The sequence below is a fragment of the Carcharodon carcharias genome, chromosome 10, assembly GCF_017639515.1.
Source record: "Carcharodon carcharias isolate sCarCar2 chromosome 10, sCarCar2.pri, whole genome shotgun sequence".
In the NCBI taxonomy this organism is placed as follows: Eukaryota; Metazoa; Chordata; class Chondrichthyes; order Lamniformes; family Lamnidae; genus Carcharodon; species Carcharodon carcharias.
Window position 1 is genome coordinate 119,499,909 of NC_054476.1, and position 25,457 is coordinate 119,525,365.

The window sequence follows — 25,457 nt, forward strand, 5'->3', positions numbered from 1 at the left end:
ATTCTTACCTCCCTTTGTGGAGTAATTTTTCCTGGATTTTCTTTTAACTTTTAAAATAAAATTAATTAAGGTTATATCCATTTGTTTAAGGTTCCTATCTTCATCTACTTTATCCATTTTTAAAAATTTATTTACAGGATGTGGGCATCACTGGCTAGGCCAGCATCCATTGCCCATCCCTAATTGCCCTGAAGAAGGTGGTGGTGAGCTGCCTTCTTGAACCACTGCAGTCCCTCTTGTATAGGTACACCCACAGTGCTGTCATTATAAACGAATGGGAAGAGAGTAGATTAGCAGTCAGAAGTTGTGCTTTGGACATGAGTGGAAAAACTAAAGGATGTAAAAAAATTAATTCAGGGAAAGAAATAAGACTTGTGAGTAAAACATTAGAACAGAAGGACAGGTTAGGGTATGGGTCTCAATAAACATTCTTTATACAAACACACAGAGTATAAGAATCAAATTGAATGCATTGCAGGTGAAAATTCAACTTGGAGGTTATAACATGGCAACTATTACTGAGACATAGCTGCAAGATGGTCAGGATTGGGAACTAACATACCAGGTTATAAGGTCTATGGGCAAGAGAGGGAAAATAGTAAAAGGGGAGAAGTAACTTAAGTGATTAAGGATGAAATCACTTCAGTGGCGAGAGAGGATAAAATGAGAAGTACACAGACAGTGCAAACTTTATGGGTAGAGTTAAGAAATAGAAAAGGATTTTATATTGTAGTGGGGGTTGTGTACAGGCCCCCTAACAGCAGCTAGGAAAAGGTAGATTCTATAAATACAGAGATTGGACAAGCATGTAGTAAAGGTTTTAATGGGGGCGGGGGGGGCTAACTTTTATATAGATTAGGATAAGCAGACTAGCTCATATCAGAAAGGTAGTGAATTTCTTGAGTTTGTCTGGGATAGTTTTCAGCAGCAATATGTCCTAGAATCAACAAGGGGTTAGGCCATGTTGGATTTATTAATGAGAATTTTCTGGATTTAGTAAATAGTCTAACAGTCTAGGAAAATATATCAAATGGTGATCATAGTACGATCAAGTTCAACCAATTGGTTGAAAGGGAGAAATGTGAAACAACTACTAAGATTCTAGACTTATATAAGGCTGACTTCAATGGGGTGAGACAGTGAACTGGGGAAACCTGTGAATGAGGAAAATGAGTGTTCAAACAAGAATTTAATATGACACAGAATGAATTTATAGCGCTCAATTCTACTTGCTAAAAAAGACGTCCATAGACAACTAAAGAGGCAAGAGCACAAAACTAACAGAAAAGGTATACAAAATGCAAAAGAAGAACAGGTCCTGGTGAATGTAAGATATGGTAAGGTTATAAAAAAAACATATGAAAAGAAACTTGCAAGGTATATCAAAAGTCACACAAAAAAATTCCAATATTATTAGGAAAAAGAGAGTGTTCAGGAGCAATGTGGGCACTTTGAAAGCTGGTGATATTGTCAACAAAGGAAAAAAAGTGACAGACATGCACAATAATTTCTTTGCAACAGTATCTACTGTTGAGGAAGAATTGAGCATGCATGCCATGCATTTCAGGCATGCTAGGCATCCCAAGGAAACTAACATCGAATCTAAAGCTCAATAAAATTAAGGCATTAAAAAGTGGCAAATCCGCAGGAGCAGATGATTTCCATCTCACAATTTAAAGGCAAGTGGTGAGAACATTTCAGATGCCCTAACTATAATCTGCCAAAGTCCTCTCAATTTGGGAATGGTTTAGATTGAAAATTTGTGCATGTCACTCTGTTATTTAAGACAGACGGCAGAGGGAAACCAAGGAATTATAAACCAGTTACCCTAACATCTATACTTAGGAAATTGCTAGAATCTATAATTAAGGACAGGGTGACTGAACACCTTCAACATTTTTAGCTGAGCAAAGAAAGCCAGAATGGATTTGTAAAGAGTAGGTCATGGCTGATGAACCTGATTGAATTTTTTTGAAGTGGTAACTAAAGTAATAATCAAGGGAATGTCTCTTGATGTTATATATATGGACTTCAGAAGGCATCCAATAAAGTTCCTTGTAAGATGGTTAGAAAACTTTAAGTTCATGGAATTAAAGGCAAAGTATTGACCTGGTTAGAAAACTGACTGTATGGCAAGAGCCAGTATACTAATTATGGTTTTATTTAGTGTGTAATGTACCTTTAAGAATAATACGTGTTAGGCAAGTTCATATGATCTGTAGTAACCAATAGGAGAGTAGTGCAGGCTACCTCAGCAGCCAGTGTAAATAAACTTAATGTTTTGACCCGAGAAGTATCTGCAGGTCAACTCTATCATTAATAGTACAACGCGGCCACCCTACAACAAACTGGCAATGAGGATGGTACAGGATTGAACATAAGAAATCAAGTTAGAAAGAAATCGGTACTGTACCTTGCTCAGTGATTGTAAGGAGCAAGCTCCATTAGAATTGAAGAAGTTATCCTCTCTCAAAATGCCACAATTTGGGAGAATTGATCCTTTTGAACCAGCCATAGATGATTGGTCTCAATACATAGAACACCTCATGTTCTTTTCTCAAGTGAACGAGATTAGCAGGAAGAGAAGAGGTGAGTGATCCTCTTGAGTACTCGTGGGAGCAAAACCTACAGTCTGATTTGAAGTTTGACTACACCCAGTGCCCCAGGTTTGAAGATTTCAATGAATTGGTGGACTTCGTGAAGGATCATTTTCAACCAAAGCCCTCAGTCACGGTACAGTTTAATTTGCGAAATAGAGCCTCAGGTGAGACAATTGCATGCTATGTGGCAAATTTGAAGCAGCTAATGGAACATTTTGGGTTCAGTACGACTCTAAACAACATGCTCGGAGATTATTTAGTATGTAGTGTGAAAGGGAACTCTATTCAGAAAAGATTATTGTCCGAAGTGAATCTGGGTTTCAAGAAGGTGCTAGAGATAGCGCTGGCCATGGAAAGTGTACTAAAAGATTCAAAAGCAATACAGGGTGTGCAAAATGTTGCTGTCCTCCACATTGGGCAGGAAACCTCAGCCGAAAGAGGGGCAAAAGAGCGAGACTCTGCCGTGAAGCTGGTAAAAGCCCCCACTTAGTGAAGAATAAAGAAAAATAACTTAGCAGCAAAATTGAAGAATAATTTTAATAGAGGTGGAAACAATCAGGCTTTTAGCAATTGGCAGTTTTAAAAAATCGAATGCTATTATTGTCACAGAAATAGACATATAATGAGGCAGTGCAAGAAAAGATTCAAGCAGGTTTGTAAACAAAAGAAGAAGCCAGTGAAATCTACAATGTAGAAGAGCCTGAAACAACAAATTCAGACATTTACTCATTGTTTAATCCGAAAGTCGGAAAGACAGAACCAAGTAAATGGCAAACCTATTATAATGGAAGTGGACACGGGAGCTTCCACTACAGTAATTGGGGAAAATACCTTCGGATATTTGACTAAGGGTGAACATCAAATAAGTTTAGAAGAAACAGCCGCCAAGCTAAAAACATATTTGGGTGAAGATATTCAAGTAAAAGGCATAAGCAGTGTAATTGTCTATAATGAAAGCCAAAGCAATCAGTGTTAATATTGAGAGGCAGAGGACCAAACCTTCTAGGGTGAAATTGGCTAAGGGAAATCAACCTTGAGTGGCCACTGAGATTCCAAAAGGAAGCTGGAAAGGTTCCTGTTTTGAAAAAGGATTGTGGGAGGACTCAACAACCTGAAGAAATGCAGGTTGTCTTAAGCCAAATCCTGAAAGAACAGCAGAAAGAACTCGAAGAGACCCTGCTTGATGACAGAGTTCGAAATGAGGTGAGCAACCTTCGATGGCAAAAAGAAAACCTGTTGAAAGACCTTCACACACTACAAGATTCCCTCAGGCCAAAGCTTGTACCTCTGAGAAAGTATGAAGATAAACAGGAAGAATTCAGCAACTCTGAACAAACTGAGGAATAAATTGGCAGAAAAGACAGAACGATGCTCAACTTTCCAGGAGGCAGCAAACAAATACTAAAAAGAGACAGAAGAGCTGAAGAATCAGCTAAATGAAGCCAAAGAGACTTTGGAAGCAAAAGTAGCGGAATTTTCCAAGAAGCCGACAATGAAATTTTGGGAGACTCAGCCATTGAGCTTAGACAGGTTAAGCTTGCATCTGAGAGAAGTCTGGCCAATAATGAAATCAAAGTGAAAGCTGAGATTAAAGGCTGCACTAGAAAGAAGATACAGAAATACTAATTGGGCATTCATTCTGGCAGCATATGAATATACTTTCATACATAGGCCAGGCAATAAAATCGCAAATGCTGACGCGCTTAGTCGTTTGCCTTTACAAGAAAATGATGAGCATGTCCCAGTTCCACAGGAACTTGTTTTACTGTTAAATTTCTTAGATTCCTCACCTGTATGTGCTTGACAGATCGGAGACTGGACAAGTCGAGACCCAGTCCTATCTCAATTATGAGAACAAGTGCTACATGGTTGGTCACAAGAGCCTGTACCTGACTAAATGAAACTGTACTGCAACAGAAGACATGAAATAACCAGCCAGGATGGCATCTTATTGTGGGGAGCATGAGCAATAGTTCCTCCAAAGGGAAGGGAGCCACTTTTAATTGAACTACACAGTGCCCACCCAGAAATTTCTCAAATGAAGACCATAACTCTATGGCGGGCTGGGATGGATGATGAAATTGAGTGTTTAGTAAAGCATTGTGTGCAATGCTAGTAACTGCAAAAGTTGCCAGTGACAGCTCTGTTACACCCATGGGAGTGACCAGGTAGACCCTGGGTGCGGTTACACATTGACGACATTGGACCTTTCCTGGGGACAATGTTTTTGCTCATTGTCAATGCCCATTCAGAATGGTTGGAGGTATATGATGTGAAGTCACCAACGTCGACCGCTATAATTGAGAAACCACGTCAGAGTTTTGCCATTCACAGACTACCAGAAGCAGTCATTTCCGATAACAGCACTGCATTTACGAATGTTGAGTTTCAACGGTTTATCAGCCTCAACGGTATCGTTCATGTGAAAACTGCACTGAACCACCTTTCTTCAAATGGACTGGCCAAAAGGGCAGTTCAAATGTTCAAGGCAGGCATGAGAAAGCTAACTGGCGATTCCTTGGCAACCAAGCTAGCACACTTTCTTTTTCATTACAGAACTGCTCCTCACACAACAACAGGTGTCACACTTGTGGAGTTATTGTTGAAACGCTGTCTCAGGACAAAATTGAGCTTAATAATGCCGAATTTAGAAGGCAAGGTGGAAAGGAGTCAGGGAAGCCAGAAAACTAGACATGGCTGGCATAGCTGCGAGAGGAAATTTACTAAGGGAGAGCTGGTATATGTGAAGAACTTCGGGGAAGGACCAAAGTGGTTACCGGGTATAATAAGTGCAGTGACTGGACATCTATCTTACCACGTGGAGCTGGAAGGCCGGATCATCCATAAACATGTGGCCCATTTAAGGAAGAGAGAGACAAATCACAAGATTTGGTTCTACCAGTGATCATGACTGAATCTGCGTTTCCTGTTGAGGATACTCAACCCAGGACTGACATGTCTGATGTTCCTGTAAGAGTTGAGGATACAGAACTGCAATTGCCTGCTGAAGCACCTGATGCTCAGGCAACTCTGGGAAAATAAATTCCTGACAAAGAATCTGAAGTTGTGGAGCTACGACGATCCACATGTACCAGGAAACCACCTGAAATACTGAACTTGTAAATTCCTTACTCAGTGTGAATATTATGTTGTCTTGAAACATATGTACCAGTAAAACTAATATGTATTGCTGAGTTAAAGAGGGAGCAATGTAGTAATTATGGTTTTATATAGTGTGTAATGTACCTTTAAGAATAATACTTGTTAGACAAGATCACATGATCTGTAGTAACCAATAGGATAGTAGTGCGGGTTACCTCCGCAGCCAGTGTAGAGATAGTGTTGAAGTTGAAAGTACATGTGTAGTTGCGGATGAGTATATTGTAAATAAATTTAATGGTTTCACCTAAGAAGTGTCTGCAGATCAAATCTATCATTAATGGTACAACTCAGCCACCCTACAACAGGCAGAAAATAGGAATAATGAGCAGGTACTATAATTGGCAGAATATGACTAGTGCTGCCCCAAAAGAATCTGCGTTAAAGCCTCAACTATTCATTGTATTAATTAACAATATATATGATGGAATAGAAAGCCACATATCCAAATTTTCTGATCATACAAAGAAAGGTGGCAGGTTAAACTGTTTAAGTGGGAGCATCAAATTACAAAGACTTTCTGATAGAATAAGCAAATGGGCAAAACTGTGAGTTTCCCCACTTTGGGCCTAAAAAGGATAGAACTGTATACTTTCTAAATGGAGAAAAGCTAGAAACAATGAAGGTCCAATGAGACTTGGGAGTCCATTTACATAGATCATTTAAATTGTATGACCAGGTACAGAAAATAATCAAAATGGATAATGGAATGCTGGCCTTTATACCTAAAGGCCTAGAATTATAAAGAGGTAGAAGTCATGCTTCAGCCTTGGTGAGAGCTCACCTGTAGTATGATGAGCAGTGCTGGGCACCACATCTTTGGAAGAATATGTTTTTTAACCAGAGCAATACCTGAACTTCAAGGGTTAATTACAAGGAGAGATTACACAAACAAGGGTTGTTTTCCCTGGAATTTAGAAAGTTAACGAGTGATTTTCAAGATAATGAGGGTAGGAAGTGAGACACAATTTGGCTGGTTGGGGAGTCGATCGCTGGGGAGCATCATCTAAAAATTAGAGCCTGCTGGCCTTTCAGGAGTGAAATTAGGAAGCAATTCCCCATGTAAAAGATGATCAAAGTTTGGAACTCTCTTCCACAAATGTCAATTGATGCTAGGTCAATTGTTATGTTTAAGGCCCGGATTTTTGCAGCTCTAAAATGATGGGAAAGACCCAGATGCGGATCTCCCCTTTTTCTAAAAGATCCAATTTTTTCTGGTAGGGGAATGGGGGTGGGGTATGATTCACACATGAGGGAAACCCAAACTCAGCATGGCCTTTTGAACTCTGTTGAGTTCAAACAGATTCCCTTTTGGCTGCAGCAAGGGATTTACCCAGCAGTGTGGGAGTTATGAATGTTCACATTTCCCTAAGGGCTCTTTCAGAATGTGTAGCTGATTTCCAAAAGCTACAAGTATCTCAGTTAGTGGGCGGGGAAGGTTCTGGTTGCACAGTTTGATTGACAGCTTAAAGAGGATATTAAAGGATTAGCTATCTTTGATGTGCATATGAATAGAAGTTTGTTTTATATAAGTGATTAAGCACTTGAGATTTAAAAGTTTGAATGGGCTTTCGAGAATGGGAGTTTTATTTAATATAGTGAAATCTGTATTAACTTATTAAAACATAATTTTATTTTATCTCCACATTGCTTCTGAGGTGTACCCAGGTTGGATAACAGATGAGTTGGCACAGGTGGATGTAGGACATGGGTTGGCATGAGTTGACATGGCAGTATTAATGGCCTTGGTCTTAATTGGGGTTATGTTGGCATGGGGCTATAAAGAATCATGGGGGGGTTCAGTGAGGCATGAGTTAACATGGGGATATAAAGGACTATGGGAGTAGGTTGGATGTGGGGTGAATGGGGTGACAGGTAGAGTGCATAGAATCTTATAACACAACTGAGAAGAAGTCCCAGAAAACCAAGGCAGGTCTTTCAAACAGCTTGCCTCGGCACTTGGGATGGGGTCGAGCACATGGTCACCTACGTTCTGTTTCCAGGGACAGCATTTCAGATTGATAGATTTTTGTTAACCAGGGTTATTAATGGATATGGGACAAAGGCCACTTACAGAGTTAGGTTGTAGATCAACCATTATTGATTGACGGAACACACTCAAGAGGTTGTTAGTGGTGGCTAGTCTTGTTTCTACGTTCTTGTCTTCCTACTTTAAACATCTCAATCATGTCATTGTGTGACCTTCTCATTTCTAGGAAACAACCAAGTTTATCTAGTCTTAAATCTCTTCATCCCATTTTAATCAATCATCAGTAGATTCTTTCCAAGGTTAATATATCCTTCCCATATTGCAAAACTGAACATCAAACTATAAATGAGGTTTCATCAGTGTTCTGTATAATTGCAGTAGGAATTCCTTGCTTCTATATCTAATCATCTTGTGATGAAGCTCAGCATTCCAATACCTTTCTCTTTGCAACCAATGCTGTGTGCTAACTTTTATATACTCGGACCCTCAAATCCTTTTGTTCATCTATATCACCCCAACAGTGCTTTACCATTTACACCTTTCCACCAGCCATTCTTACCTCATTACAGTGTGGAGGTGAAGTCATATAATCACCTATAATGCTTCTATTTTTGCCCCATTGGAAGATTAGAGCCACATCAATCTCTATTAGCTGCAAAAGGAAAGCAGATATTGGTGGTGAGTACAGTATTGTTATTGCATCCAACCAGCTAGAAGAGGGACCTGAGTTTGGTGGGATACATAAGAAAGAATAGGAAGAATATTAGGTAAATATATCCCACAAATAATCTGTAAGCTTTATCCTAATAATTAATTATTTTTTCTCGATGTTTTCTGTAATCAGGTTGTGTACTTCACTGCACTCTTCCCTTATGTTGTGCTGTTTGCCATCCTCATTAACAATGTGCAACTCCCAGGAGCCATAGATGGAATTAATTACTTTGCCAATCCAAAGTGGGAGAAATTAAAGGAAGTCCAGGTAAACATTAACATGTTAATGAATGAATTTTAAAGGTAAAGACTGTGGAATTTGGAAATTTAAGAGTTTACACTTCAATAAAAATGTATTTTGGTCAGGAAGATCTGATGACATTTCATCAAAAACTTCTGCCTATAGAAATATTTTTGATTCCAAATGAATTAAAAGATATTTATGGAATTGAGTTACCACCTTAAACTGCCTCAACTTCCAACTGTTTCTCCCTGAATAGAATTAGAAAGTGGCTTATTTTTCGGCAGCCAGGTACCCGACACTCACAGAAACCCATCATTCTGTGTAGGAGTCTCCAAGCTTCTGAAAAATCCAAAACAAAAACAGAATTACCTGGAAAAACTCAGCAGGTCTGGCAGCATCGGCGGAGAAGAAATCTCCGCCGATGCTGCCAGACCTGCTGAGTTTTTCCAGGTAATTCTGTTTTTGTTTTAGATTTCCAGCATCCGCAGTTTTTTTGTTTTTATTTCTGAAAAATCCATCCTGGCATTAAGTAAAAGCAAAATACTGTGGATGCTGGAAATATGAAATAAAAATAGAAAATGCTGGAAAAACTCAGCCGGTCTGACATCATCTGTGGAGAGAGAAACAGAGTTAATGTTCCGAGTCCACACGACTTCTTCGGAGCTGGTACTAGATAAACTATACACTCTGGTCCGTAAGGAATCCAGAGAATTTACTGTTGGCAGAGCCAAAGCTTAGGGACAATTAACTTAAAGCACTGCTGGTATTTAACCTGAGAAAGCCACACAGCTGACCACCATAAGTAAGCTTCCTGCTTCTTCTCAAGCTGAGACCACCTCACTCTTTAGAGCATTGGAATACAGGGTAATCTGGAGCTGAAATGAAAGAATCCTACCACCCCAATAACAGGCCTCACCATGTTCACCCCAGGTTCCATTAATGGTTCAGGCTGGCTTAACAATCACCTATAATGCTTTGGAATACTATGGATGCTGCCCAACACAGATGTTAGATTAGCAAGTCTATTAGAGAGTTTGGTATGTGTCCGGACTTCCATTGCCAAGAATAACACCCAAAAGCTACCTTGACCCAACTAACCTGCCCTCCAATTCCAAAGAGAAAGACTGATCTGAATAATCAAACCAAAATATCTATAGAAGATGCTAACAATTATTTGATGATTGTTTTATTTGAACATCATCCATACTGTGAAAGATCTGTTGAGTAAGATAAAATCATGATGAAACTTAAAATAGATCCCCATTTTCAATCATCAGAGATGATGATCCTGTTATATAGAAATGAAAGAAAAATTGTTTGTGCTGATCTTTTCATATCCTCATATCCCACGCATTACATGGGATAAAGAATTGTTGATATTTACACTTTGGACATTCAAAATGCTCCAGTTTTTAACTGACTTCTCTCAGTCCAGTGGTGCATATAATTTATTCCAACAAATACACCAGAAGTCTGTCTGAATATCAGAAACAAAACTTAAATATTTAACCTTAAAATGAAAATTAATATCATTTTTACTTTAAACAAATATAATTCATATTACAGGTACCGGACCCTGTATCCGGGAAGCTTGGGAATGGATGTGTGCCGGATTTGGAGATTTTACACATTTTTTGGGTCATAGACCTCATGAATGCCCAGTCTTGAGTTGTTAGACCTGTGCATAATATATAAAATTAAGTATAGAAAATAAAGAATAAAAGGATCTTATTGAAATTGCTATCTAGCTTCCAATGTAACTGGTTTTCGGGTCCTTCCAGGTTTTGGGATGCTGGATAAGGGGTCCAGAACCTGTAAATGATGTTCAATTTTGGGGTTCCTTATGTGCTTTTGCTTTAACAGCTATGGAATTAAGATCCATTTTTTATAAATTAATCACGATAATTGTTTTTCTTATTAATAATTGTTATGATGCTTGGAGCTGAATGTTGATTGGGGGCCCAGCGACCTACTGCATTGTACAAATGTTCAAAATTGTTCTTAAATTACAATACATTTATGTAGTTACTGATGATTATTGTGATTCAATTGTGTATTCACATTACAGATCACGTTAACGAACACATCTCCCATTTGCATCCTCATACAGTTTGTCAGTACCATATCATTGGCCTGCTAGGAGGGCCATTTCACTTGTAAAGTCTGGGATAGCACTAACAAAACTCACCTACCAGGGCATCAGTCTTCAATCACTGATGACTGGAAGGTATCCCTCTGTAAAAGTAGTTGCATCTTATATTTCTACACTGGCATTATTCTCCAAGAACCCCTGCTTGTGGAAGTGCTCTGGATAGTCAGATCATTACAATGAAATGTAAGGCCAAATGGAGCACTGAGTGAGTGTATCCATTGAAGATGGTCTCAAGGTAATGTGTGAAAATATTCAATGCCAAGAAGATCAGCTGTCAGAATCACAGGATGGTAAAATTATCTAGTGTTTACTTATCTAAAGATCAAAGCAGTTTTCTCCATCTCAAAAGTCCATTTTAATGTTTATTGATGTTCTGTAATCCAATTCTGTCACAGATGGAAATGATACAATTACTTATACACTAATATGTGATTTATTTTGTCATCCAGGCATTTAATTTAGTCTAGATTACACTGAGTGATGATTACACTTAACCCCGTTACAGTTAGTCCATTTAGTCAGAATGCCACCATTTTGTTTTATTGTCTGCACCAAAAGTCCAATTGATGCCTTAAAGGTCCCAAATTAGACCTACTAAACTGTATTTGTGATATCTTTCTTTTGTCAAAAACCATGGAAACTTTGGGAATAGTTCCAGCAGGGTATGATGAAAGGTCTATATCTGTTAAATTTGACTTTTTTAAGGTAAAAAGTCAATTGGTACAATCAGGAATTTAATTCATCTGTTAACGCTTGCTCATTACTTAGGCTGCAATTTTCCAGCCCCTCACACTGACAGGGTCTTCCAGTCCCACCAATGTGAATGGAGATTTCAATGGCTCGCTGGCCCTGCTGTGGGGGAACTCACTGCAGGTGGGGTGGGGTGGGGTGGGGGGAAGCCGGGTGGGGGGAAGTGGGGCGGGTGTGTGGGGGTGGAAAATTTCAGCCTTAGCCTTTCCAAAGTAGACAGAAAATACTTCTACTCAGCCTTATCATCAACTTCTTACTGTTCAAGGGAAGAGTTATTCACTAGCAATTCATTCACAACTCCAGGCAATATCAGGTGAAAATAATTTAATAAATTTTCTCTAAAATTCCTTTTGCATTATACCAAACCCCCTGTGCAGTAACTGGCAGGAGGCCAGCTGACCTTGACTTCCCATATCTATCCTCACCGGACCCACTAGATTGCGCTCGGTCTCAGTTGTTTCTGGGTGTCTGCTGGCTGACCTTCATCCACCTCTTACAAGGCAACTAATGGCCTGGGGTGGAGCTAATGGAGAGCCTCCCTAAGCCAGCAGTCTCTCTCTGGTCCTGAGGCTGAAACAGGGCTCAGGCTTGTTCAGGTACACCAAATAAGCAGAAGTGTACTGGCCTCCAAAAGGGTGTAGCCGGGCAAAGGACCCCCAAAGAATCAAAAAAGTTTTACAGGGAGGCGATGGTGTAGTGGTATTATTGTTAGAACCAGTAATCCAGAGACCCAGGGTAAATGCTCTAGGGACCCAGGTTCGAATCCTGCCACAGCAGATGGTGTTTGAATTCAATGATGATGGAATTTGAATTCAGTAAAAATCTGGAATTAAAAATCTATTGATGACCATGAAACGATTGTTGTAAAAGCCCATCTGGTTCACTAATGTCCCTTTAGGGAAGGAAACCTGCCATCCATACCTGGCCTACATGTGACTCCAGACCCACAGCAATGTGGTTGACTCTTAAATGCTCTCTGAAATGGCCTAACAAGCCATTCAGTTGTATCAAACCACTAGAAAGTCACAGAAAAGGAATGAAACCAGATGGACCACCAGGCATCAACCTAGGCACCAGAAATGACAACAGCAAACTCAGCCCTGTCAACCCTGCAAAGTCCTCCTTACTAACATCTGGGGGCTAGAGCCAAAATTGGGACAGCTGCCCCACAGACTAGTTAAGCAACAGCCTGACATAGACATCCTCATGAATGATATCTTACAGATAATGTCCCAGACTCCACCATCACCATCCCCGGGTATGTCCTGTCCCATTGGTAGGACTGACTCAGCAAAGGTAGTGGCACTGTGGTATACATTTGGGAGGGAGTTGCTCTGGGAGTCCTCAACATCCACTCCGGACCCTGTGAAGTCTCATGGCATCAGGTCAAACATGGGCAAAGAAACCTCCTGCTGAATACCACATACCCTCCTTCATTTGATGAATCAGTGCTCCTCCATATTGAACACCACTTGGAGGAAGCACTGAGGGTGGCAAGGGTGCAGAATGTACTCTGGGTGGGGAACTACAATGCCCATCACCAAGAGTGGCACGGAAGCACCGCTACTGACCAAGCTGGCCAAGTCCTGAATGACATAGCTGCTAGACTGGGTCTGTGGCAGGTGGTGAGGGAACCAACATGAGGGAAAGACATACTTGACCTCATCCTCACCAACTTGCCTGCCGCAGATGCATCTGTCAATGACAGTATCAATGAGTAACCACCGCACAGTCATTGTGGAGACAAAGTCCTGCCTTCACACTGAGGATAACCCCCATTGTGTTGTGTGGCACTACCACCATGCTAAATGGGATAGATTTTGAACAGATCTAGCAACTCAAGACTGGGCATCTGTGAGGCTCTGTGGGCCATCAGCAGCAGCAGGATTACACTGGAACACAATCTATAACCTTATGGGCTGGCATATCCCACAGTCTACCATAACCATCAAGCCAGGGGTCAACTCCAGTTCAATGAAGAGTGCAGGAGGGCATACCAGGAGCAGCAACCAGGCATGCCTAAAAATGAGGTGTCAACCTATTGAAGCTATAACACAGGACTACACAAAGCAGCAAGTGATAGACATAGTTAGGTGATCCCACAACCAACGGATCAGATCTAAGCTCTACAGTCCTGCCACATTCAGTCGTGAATGGTGGTGGACAATTAAACAACTCACTGGAGGAGGAAGCTCCACAAATATCCCCATCCTCAATGATGGAGGAGCCCAGCAAATCAATGCAAAAGATAAGGCTGAAGCATTGGTTACAATCTTCAGCCAAAAGTGCCGATTGGATGATCCATCTTGGCCTCCTCCAGAGGTCCCCAGCATCACCGATGCCAGGCTTCAGCCAATTTGATTCACTCCACATGATATCAAGAATCGGCTGATGGCACTGGATACTGCAAATGCTATGGAAGTGGTCATCAATAGTGCTATCAAGCGACACTTACTTAGCAATATCCTACTCACTGACGCCCAGTTTGGGTTCCACCAGGGCCTCTCAGCCCCTGACCTCATTACAGCCTTAGTTCAAACATGGACAAAAGAGCTGAACTCCCGAAATGAGAGTGACTGCCCTTGACATCAAGGCAGCATTTGACCAAGTGTGGCATCAAGGAGCCCTAGCAAAACTGGAGTCAATGTCAATCAAGGGGAAAACTCTTCACTGGCTGAAGTCATAACTAGCAAAAAGGAAGATGGGTGTGGTTGTTGGAGGTTAGTCATCTCAGCTGCAGAACATCACTGCAGGAGTTCCCCAGTATAGTGTCCTCAGCCCAACCAGAGGCCAGGAATCCTGCGACGAATAACTCACCTTCTGACTCCCCAAAGCCTGTCCACCATCTACAAGGCACAAGTCAGGAGTGTGATGGAATACTCCCCATTCGCCTGGATGAGTGCAGCTCCCACAGCACTCAAGAAACTTGACTCCGTCCAGGACAAAGCAGCCTGCTTGTTTGGCACGACATCCACAAACATTCATTCCCTCCACCACCAATGCACAGGAGCAGCAGTGTGTACCATCTACAAGATATACTGCAGGAATTTGCCAAGGCTCCTTTGACAGCACCTTCGAAACCCATGACCACTACCATCTAGAAAGATAAGGGCAGCAGATGGATGGAAACACCACCGCCTGGAAGTTTCCCTCCAAGTCACTCACCACACCATCCTGATTTGGAAATATATTGCCATTCCTTCACTGTTGCTGGATCAAAATCCTGGAACCCCCTTCCTAACAGTACTGTGGATGTACCTACACCACATGGACTGCAGCGGTTCAAGAAGGCAACTCACCATCACCTTCTCAAGGGCATCTAGGGATGGGCAATAAATGCTGACCTGGCCAGCGAAGCCCACATTCCATGAATGAATTTTAAAAAGCAATATCACAGCTCACCCCATTGAGACAGTACACCACTGTGTCAATCACCTGGCTGGTCTCACATTCCAGTACTAAGAGTTCCTCTGATTCCACAGATTTTGATATTTCCTTCCTGTCAATCAGGTTGTTATATTCTGCTTTTAGAAATTTTTCTGCACTTAAGCAACAAGATATACATTACCTACAGTGTTAAAAGTATTTCTCAACAAAAAATCAGCATGAACAATTTCTCTCTCTCTGTGGTCTAGTTTGTAACTGTGCACAGAGATTTCTAGAATGGCAAATTATATAATTTCAGCTTCCAATTTCACTTACAATGTAAGGCTTTAAAAAAAATTGCAGGCTTCTGTACCATGCAATTTAACTCTCCAAAGATTTATTCTTGTATTCACATTGTGGTGGGGAAGTTTTTAATTTTTAATTTTTGTGTTCCAGTGTATAAATTTAGGGAAAAAATTTATAGGACTCCCGTTGCTGAGGACAGTCCCTGTTTGAAATTACATTGATGTGGATGTTGGATTATGGGGCTTTCAAGGTTAAATAATCCATCTACACTCAGAGCTAAGTATTAACTTGAAGAATGGACACTTGAGTTAGATGCTGGAACACAACTGGCACCAATAGAATTGTGGTCCAGCCTAAACATCTGTACCTTCAGAACAAGTAGGGAGAAAATTGAGGGGGTGTGGGTACCAGTTGCAGAGGATCTGGTTTTCTTTGAAATTATGAAGTTTTAAAGTCGATCATTTTGTACTTGCAGCTGGTTCAATGTAACTGCCAGCAACCTGTATTGCAATTGTATGGGTAAAAAAGGCCCCTCCCCATTACCTTACCCAGAATGCTGCATGGCTATTGTCCTCAGAGTCACCACATTTGCTCAGTTTCATTGTCTTTATTTTATTCTCAGGTGTGGGTATATGCTGCTGTCCAGGTCTTCAATTCCATTGGCATTGGCTTTGGTTCATTGATTTCCATGTCGAGTTACAACAAGTTCGACAACAATATTCTTAAGTATTTTTGTTTATTCTTGCCTTGATGAGTGCGCTGGGATTTACCAATAATTATTAGTATAGCTCAACTAATGAAGCCAATCTGAAACCTGTATTATTATCCTATTCTGTTATTATTTGAAATGTGTTTTATAAATGGTGGACTGGCAGCTCTACTAGTGCAATGTAGCGGGCTGAATTTCCATGGGCAGAATTTTAGCCCTTGTCGGGCGGTCTTGGCAGGGGTGGGCAGGGGCAGTTGGGAAGCTGTCCGCTGCCCGCGATCAAGGCCAGAAGGCGATTTCATGCTGGCGGGCCAATTAAGGCCCGCCTAGTGTGAGACGCAAGTGGCAACACTCACCGCTACCTGTATGGGCAGCGGGAGGAGGGCGAATGGGGTGAGTGCGAACTTCACGCATACACGTGAGTGTTGGCTTCAGAATCTCCCTGAGTCACAGAGCTGCCTCAGGGAGGGGAAGAGTTTAAAAAAAATAAAGAATTGAAAAATGTAATAAAACATGTCCCCGCTCATGTGACAGGGACACGTTATTAATTAAAATTTTAAAACTTTCATTTTTATTTGCTTTAGGATACCTCATCCCGCCCTTGGATGAGATTTCCTAAAAAGTGCAACAGCCGCTTGGCCTTCTCGCCTGCCCGCCAACACTAAGGTTGGACGGGCAGCGAAACGTTTCTTTCAATAGCCTTGTTAATGGCCTAAATAAGCCTTTTAATTGTCGGCTGGCACGCTGCCAACTCCTTCGCATGCCTGCTGACTGAAATATCACACGACTGTGCATTGGTGTTGGGACACTCGCCTGACATCAACGCGCAACATCTCACTCTCATGTGGGTCGGGCACGCACCCGTCCGTCGAGCTAAAAATTTTGCCCCAAGGGAAATCTCCCACTCTACGGCTGTAACCTGCAGAACAGCCACCCATAAAAACAATGGAGGGTTTCAACAGAATATAAATCAGATGGGTTCTATAAATAGTGGGCTATCTGTCCCATGAGATTACCACCTAGGCCATAAGACCATAAGACCATAAGACATAGGAGCAGAAATTAGGCCATTCGGCCCATCGAGTCTGCTCCCCCATTCAATCATGGCTGATAAGTTTCTCAACCCCATTCTCCCGTCTTCGCCCCGTAACCTTTGATCCCCTTACCAACCAAGAACCTATCTATCTCGGTCTTAAATGGACTCAATGACCTGGCCTCCACAGCCTTCTGTGGCAATGAATTCCATAGATTCACCACTCTCTGGCTAAAGAGGTTTCTCCTTAACTCTGTTCTAAAAGGTCTTCCCTTTACTCTGAGGCTGTGCCCTCCAGTCCTAGTCTCTCCTAAAGACTAATGGAAACATCTTCCCCACGTCCACTCTATTCAGGCCTTTCAGTATTCTGTAAGTTTCAATCAGATCCCCTCTCATCCTTCTAAACTCCATCGAGCATAGACCCAGAGTCCTCAAATGTTCCTCATATGTTAAGTCTTTCATTCCTGGGATCATTCTCGTGAACCTCCTCTGGACCCTCTCCAAGGCCGGAACATCCTTCCCGAGGTACGGAGCCCAAAATTGCTCACAATATTCTAAATGTGGTCTGACCAGAGTCTTATAAAGCCTCAGCAGCACATCCCTGGTTTTATATTCTAGTCCTCTTGAAATAAATGCCAACATTGCATTTGCCTTCCTAACTACTGACTCAACCTGCAAGTTAACCTTAAGAGAATCCTGGACTAGGACTCCCAAGTCCCTTTGCACTCCAGATTTCTGAATTCTCTCCCCATTTAGAAAATAGTCTATGCCTCTATTCTTCCAACCAAAGTGCATGACCTCACATTTCCCTACGTTGTGTTCCATCTGCCACTTCTTTGCCCATTCTCCTAACCTGTCCAAATCCTTCTGCAGCCTCCCCACCTCCTCAATACTACCTGTCCCTCAACCTATCTTTATATCATCTGCAAACTTAGCCAGAATGCCCTCAGTTCCTTCATCTAGATCATTAATGTATAAAGTGAAAAGTTGTGGTCCCAACACTGACCCCTGTGGAACTCCAATAGTCACTGGCCGCCATCCTGAGAAGGACCCCCTTATCCCCACTCTCTGCCTCCTGCCAGACAGCCAATCTTCTATCCATGCTAGTACCTTGCCTCTAACACCATGGGCTCTTATCTTACTGAGCAGCCTCCTGTGTGGCACCTTGTCAAAGGCCTTCTGGAAGTCCAAGTAGATAACATCCATTGGCTCTCCTTTGTCTAACCTACTCATTACCTCCTCAAACAATTCTAACAGATTTGTCAGGCATGACCTCCCCTTGATGAAACCATGCTGACTTTGCCCTAATTTACCATGCCATGAAAATGAAATTTCACTCCACGGTATTTAAACTTTCAGAAAACGTTTAATGTTTCACATGAAAAGCTGATGTGCAGCATAAACCAGTGGGTATTCTAGGTCAAATTTGGGAATGTGTTAGGAATTGGCTGAAAGGTGTAAAGCAATGGACCAAAGAGTAAGATCAGGCTGGGAAGATGCATTGAGTCGAGTACCCCAAATACTGGTACTGGGGCCCCAACCATTGATGATTCACATAAGTGATCTGGATTCCTATTTTGAATACAGTTCTGGCTGTTAAGGTCTTTGGAAAACATTTAAGTGCCAGAAAGAGCCCAGAGAATGGTAACAGACCATGTATTAGATGACTGAGTTATAAGGAAACTCTGGCTTTGAAAAGAAATAAATTAGACAGAACTTTATAGCGATATGTAAGGGGTATCTGAATAGTTTCTCAGTAGATTCATTGCAGGCAGAATCAGAAGAATTTATAATGGGGAATAGAGAAATGGCAAAGAAGCTAAATGATTACTTTGTGCCTGTCTTCACTGAAGAAGACACAATAAATCTCCCAGAATTAGAGATCCAAGAAATGAGGGAGAATGAGGAATTGAAGGAAAATAATATTAGTAAGCAGGTTGTATGGAGAAATTAATGGGACCGAAGGTTGGTAAGTCCCCAGGACCAGATATTCTACATCCCAGAGTGTTGAAAAATATAGCTATGGAGATAGAGGATGCATTGGTGATAATCTTCCAAAATTCTATAGATTCTGGAATGGTTCCTGCAGTTTGGAAGGTAGCAAATCTCACCCCACTATTTAAGAAGGGAGAGAGGGAGGAAGCCCTATAACAGTAGTAGGGAAAATGCTGGAAGCTGTTATAAAGGATGTGGTAAATGGAAACTTAAATAATAATGATCTGACTGGGTATGGTCAACATGGATTTATGAATGGGAAATCATGTTTGACAAACCTGTTAGAGTTCTTTGAGGATGTTACTAACATAGACAAAGGGGACGTAGTATACTTGGATTTTCAGAAGACTTTCGATAAAGTCCCCCACAGGAGGTTGGTTAGCAAAATTAAAGCACATGGGACGGGAGCTAATATACTGCTATGGATTAAGGATTGGTTAACAGGCAGAAAACAGACATTAGGAATAAACGAGTCATTTTCGTGTTGGCAGGCTGTGACGAGTGGGGCACCGTAAGGATCAGTACTTGGGCCCCAGCTGTTCACAAGATATATCAATGATTTGGATGTGGGGACCAAATGTAATATTTCCAAGTTTGCAGATGACACAAAGCTAGGCGGGAATGTGTGTTGTGAGGAAGATGTAAGACGGCTACAGGAGGATTTGGACAGATTTAGTTAGTGGGCAAGAACATGGCAGATGGAGCATAATGTGGAAAAATGTTAGGTTATCCACTTTGGTAGGAGGAACAGATGTGCAGAGTATTTCTTAAATGGTGAGCAATTAGCAAGTGTAGATGTACAAAGGGACCTGGGTACCCTCATCAATAAGTCACTGAAGGCTAACATGCTGGCGCAGCAAGCAATTAGGAAGGCTAATGATATGTTAGCCTTTATCTCAAGGGGATTTGAGTACAGAAGTAGCAAAGTCTTGATTCAGTTGTGTAGACCTTGATTAGATGGCATCTGAAGTACTGTGTGCAGTTTTGGTTCCTTACTTTAGGAAGGATATTACTGTCATAGAGGGAGCGCAGCGAAGGTTCACTAAGCTTATTCCTGGGACGGCGGGACTGTCCAATAATGAGAGATTGGGAAAACTAAGCCTGTTTTCTCTAGAGTTTTGTCGACTGAGAGGTGATCTCATTGAAACCTATAAAATACTTAGAGATAGACAGGGTAGATGTTTCCTCTGGTTGGGGAGTCTAGAACCAGGGGGCACAATTTCAAAATAAGGCGGAAGCCACTTAGGACTGAGATGAGGAGAATTATTTTTTCTCAGAGGGTTGTGGATCTTTGGAATTCTCTACCCCAGAGGGCCATGGAAGCTCAGTCACAATATGTTTAAAACAGAGATTGACAGATTTCTAAATACCAATGACACAAAGGGATATGGGGATAGTGTGGGAAAAAGGAATTGAAATGGATGATCAACCTTGATCGTATTGAATAGCGGAGCGAGCTTGATGGGCTGAAATGGCCTACTCCTGCTCCTATGTTCCTATGTTAAATGATGACTAAGGGACAAGGGGACAGAGATAGAAAACTAGAAAATGGCAATTTCAGAAGGGCGACAACTCTGAAGTTAATTAAAAAGCAGTTAGACAATGTAATGGGGTGTATTGAAGCTCTCTATGAAAGATCAGCCAAATGGCCTTCCTCATTTGTACTTATCCTTGTGATCTTTTCGATTATGTGAAAGCCCCTAAAATGACTACCATTGATTAAGGAAATAATGAGCCATTATAACTTCATTATTTCTGATATCCTCAGTCCTTCTTGTCCTGGAATCTTCAAGTTTCTAAAGCCCAAACTTTGTGTCACCTAATTGCTGCTTCCTATTTTATTTCATCTCTCTTTTTGACTCTTTTTAGCCTGCACTATTGGTCTCAGCCCTTCAGCTTAGTAAACGGTTTGGTTTCTTAATAAAAAAAAACTTGCCCGTTTAATCAAAGTTCCCTCACATCTACTAGTGTCAATTTTCCACCTGTGAGCAACAGGCACTTTCCCTGGGCAAGAGACATTCTCTGGGCAAGAGATGTTCCTGGACAATGTAAGAACTTAAAAAATAGGAGCAGGAGTGGACCATATATCACCTCGAGTCTGCTCTGCCATTCAAAAAATTCATGGCTGATCTTCAGCCTTAACTTCACTTCTCCCCTGCTCCCCAAATCCTTTGATTCGCAGAGAAACCAAAAGTCCATTTATCTCAATCTTTAATATAGTCAACAATGGAGAATCCATAACCTCTGGGTTGGAGAATTCCAAAGATTCTGAGTGAAGAAATTTCTCAACCCTAAATGATCAACCCTTTATTCTGCGGGTGGAATCATCCCAGGTTTGCACTAAGTGCAGTAGCGGGCGGGTAAGATAACGTTCTACCCACTGGCTGCAATGGCGGCTTTTCACACTGTTTCATCCCAGACCCGCCACATTAATTATGCATTCCCAGGAAACACGCCATTTCCATGGCGGGGGGGGCTCTCATTCACCTCAATGCTTCATCGCGCCGGGTGCCACATTTAAAGTGTAGCCCACGACTGCTGCAAAGATGACATGGCTCTGAAAGGCAAAAAGACAGCAAGCCCTAGGTTCAATGTCACATCCCTCTAACACCTTTTGGACGCATGATGTCCTGCATCGCCGCTCTGGATGGGCAGCAACATCACTAATCCAGTTTGGGAGGCGGTGGCAGTGGTGGTCAGCGCCAACACCCTCAAAAGAGGACAGCCACCCAGTGCCACAAGACGATGAATGATCTTTTCTGACCCACCAGGGTAAGTCATTCTTCTCATCATTCTCAACTCACACACTCACAAACATCATACATCCACAGGGCCCTCACTCACTGCCGGTTCAAAGGACATTACCATTCACTCTCTCACACTCACCATCATTGTCCTCATCCTGTCTACGGGACCACTCACCACCCACACAGGCCAGGCTTATTTATCATCTGGCCTGGCAGGCATCCTGCTTACACTCTCTCCATCTCTATTCATGCAGGACCAGCTGGTACACAACAAGAGGGAGAGGTCACAGGCCGGTGGAGGAATGCCTGAAATCAAAAGCCTCATGAACTTTGAAAACAGAGTCTTCCTGCTGGCCTGTGACGATCTGGACCAGTCCTGTGCTGACTGTGATGTAGGAGTTGCTCTGCCAAGTGAGGATCCAGCAATGCAACATCCATCAGACAACCATGCTATGTGTGATGTGTCCTGTTTCACAGGCCACTGCCATGCACTAATTATCTCCCCTTGCTTCCACAGACACATCTGGAAAACAGCCGATGGAGTCCATGACCCAGGGCCTCCAATGAAGCCCCAAAGAAACCTCTGAAGAGGAATCTGGAGGTACCCTCCCTGAAGTCCCATCACAGCACTCAGCCATACCCTCCACCAGTGCAGAGACACACAATCGGTGGGACTTCACTTTGGAGTAGGCTTGGGATCACAATCTGGTGAGCACATTGCACTATCTGATCCACAGCAGGCGCTGGCAGGGACTTCCCAGATGTCTGGCACTCAGTGGACTGCTGGAGGCCAGAAGTTTGCTGCAGCCAAGTCAGATGACGAGCCTTTGGACTCGGTCATGTCACAGTTGCAGGAGCCGCAAATGCAAGCTTGGGAACATCAGGAAGGGATGTCCTCAGATTGCAAGGCACAATGGAGGAGTCTGTCCGCCTTCAGGTTGAGGTGATAGTGCCAGCATGCCAATGCACCGAGTTCAACACTGGTAGGATGGTGGCCACCATTGAGACCTTGATCCAATGTGTCACTCCTGCATTGCTACGTGGGCTCAACTCCATTGCTAATGCCATAGTTGGCCTCCAACAATGTGTACATGAAAGGGGTGTGGGGCAGCTTGATCTCACTCCAGCTACCCTTTCTCCTCAAGGCATCAGCCAGGGGTCCCTGGCCACCCATTGGGAGGAGGATCAGCAGGTGTACCCCCCAGGGACATCCATCCAGGTGACTCCAGGAGTGTCCGGCCCATCCAAATCCCCTCTCCCTGTGACCTCAACAGCTCCAGCTTCACAGGCCAAGGAGGGTGCCACTGACACACAGCAGGACCCCGAAAGCAGGCCAGGGCCCTCCAGGTCTCAGCCCTCCAGAGGAAGCCCGCCAAGGTCATCACAGACAGGATGTAGCAGTCAGCAGGCTGCCCCCACCTCCACTGTGGATGGCCGGGCGGCAGGGTTAGGAAAGTTAAGAAGATGTGGTTGCACAGCCTGGGCACGGGTGTTAATCACTTGTACAGAATGTTCACTATTGTCATAAACTCCCTGCCTATGGCTCCTTGTTCTGATAAGCAGTGTTCTTGTCACTCAAATGTGAAACCTTTCTGCACAAGATAAAGGCAGGTGTCTCAGCCCAGCGTCTCTTCCCTGTGGTCTGTGCAGCCTTCAGCCCAAAGTGATGGTCTGGCCTCACACTCCCTGGACACATTCCTGATGCCTGCACCTCAATGGTGCTTGTCATTGCTACCAGAGTGTTGTGGGCAGGCGTCACAGAATTCTGTCACTCTATTCTCAGCACCTTTAAGATGGGGCTGGCCCCCATCTCATCAGTACCTGTGACTGGTGACACTGTGCTCCTGAAAGCGTCAGGTGCTGAAGGCGGACAAAGGAACAGATGCTTTTAAAGTTTCATGGCTGCATCTCTATGATATGATCCTGATCACAGAGCACAAGCAAGCTGCCCTCGGCCAGACAAGAGTCAGACATTCTCAGAGGCTATGTGAAGATCTATGGAATGTCCTCACAGCATGTCATCATCATCCTCCTGCAAATGAGTGATTATTGGGCCTCCATTGCATCTCCATGACAGGAACATTATAACAGAGGGTATGCATGCTGCCATAAGTCAGATGGAGTCAAACGCTCACAGACGCAATGTAAGGATCTTATGGTGTCTCCTCACTACATGTCGTTATTATCCTCCACAAATCTAGCAGCTATCAGGGCCACCCGAACACGCCTGCCTCGTCTAGCCAATGCAAGGACCTCACCCCCATCATCGTTGCCTTCGAGGACCCTCTCACCCTCATCCTCGTCGGCATCTTCCTCATCGGAGGAGATGTGCAGCTCCTCCTGCTCCTCAGCCAGCTCCTCTCCCCGTTGCAGTGCCAGATTGTAAAGGGCGCAGCAGATGACAATGATGCATGACATTCTCTGTGAACTATATTGCAGAGCTCCAACAGTCCGGTCCAGGCACTGGAATCTCATCTTCACTATCCTGATGGTTTGCTCCACCAGGCTGCGAGTTGCAGCGTGGGCCTCGTTATACCCTCACTCTGCTTCAGTCTGAGGCCGTCGCACGGGTGTCGTTAGCCACGGCCTCTGTGAGTAGCCCTTGTCCACGAGGAGGCATCCTTGCAGCTTCTGTGGACCCTGAAAGACGTCAGGGATCTGTGACCAACTGAGAATGTGGGATTCGAGGACACTCCCTGGAAACCATGCGCAGACCTGCAGGATGCATTTGTGGTGGTCACACACCAGCTGCACATTCAACGAATAGAGTCCCTTGCGGTTGACATAGTTGACTATGTGTTGTGATGGAGATCTGAGTGCCACGGGAGTGCAGTCAATGGTCTCTAGCTTCTCTGCCCACTCAAGCAATGTAAAGGCATCAAAGTGCCACCAAGTGCTCCAGAGGTTTTCACCCCTCATGCACAGTGTTTTAGTGGACCACAGAACAGTTGGATGACTGGGCATGTTGTACAATCTCCTTGCTAAACCTGGCTGTGGAGCAGTCACTGATGGAGTTGCTCACAACCCCTTGCAATGTCATCATTCCGGTTTGGACCAGTCACCCCCATGGTGCAAGCTAACAGTGCAGCCTTGCAGTGTGGGTTAGGAGAATGGCTGTTCCTGAGCTGAGAGCATAGCATGCAGTCCCGTGGGCACTTTGCCGCCAGTTGGTCGGGTGGAGTGGGGTGGAGGGCAGCCATGCAGCGCACTAAACTCTGGGATGCGTTAAGGGGCCTTCAGACTTAACTGAGAACCAGTATCGCCAAAGACTGCACATGTCGAGGGAACTGTGGGAAACCTGAGATTTGGGCAAATCCAATCACTCTTGCATCCTGGTTGTTCTGGTCCAGGGCAGAATGCACAAAGTTATGTGTCCTTGCAAAAATGGCATCCGTGACCTCATAGATGCATTTGTGGGTGGAGGCTTGTGATATCCCACAGAGGTCACATGTGGAGCACTTTCATGGCTACTGCCAGTAGATGCCCTCCAAGTCCCTGTGGTGCCAAGTCATGCAGTAGCTGGCAGATGTGACCAACCAGCTCCCTAGACAAGCGCAGTCTTCGGCGACACTGGTCATCTCGCCGGAATGAAAGACGGCGTCTATAAACCCTGTGTCTAGCTATGGGTTGACCAACGGCTTGCTGTGGCTCTTTGGCAGCATGTGCGGGAGCCCCAGCCACCCCTTCTTCCTGAG

General features: G+C 43.3%; 1 protein-coding gene across 1 annotated transcript in view; it reads left to right on the top strand.

The window, feature by feature from the left end:
* The window catches only part of si:ch211-283g2.1 (sodium- and chloride-dependent GABA transporter 1), a 150,452-nt gene that overhangs the window by 91,096 nt on the left and 33,899 nt on the right, over nucleotides 1-25,457 (top strand). The window contains exons 5-6 of the mRNA XM_041196679.1: nucleotides 8,594-8,728; nucleotides 15,901-16,004. Of these exons, the coding sequence (XP_041052613.1) occupies nucleotides 8,594-8,728; nucleotides 15,901-16,004 (239 nt within the window). The remainder of the gene's footprint in view (nucleotides 1-8,593; nucleotides 8,729-15,900; nucleotides 16,005-25,457) is intronic.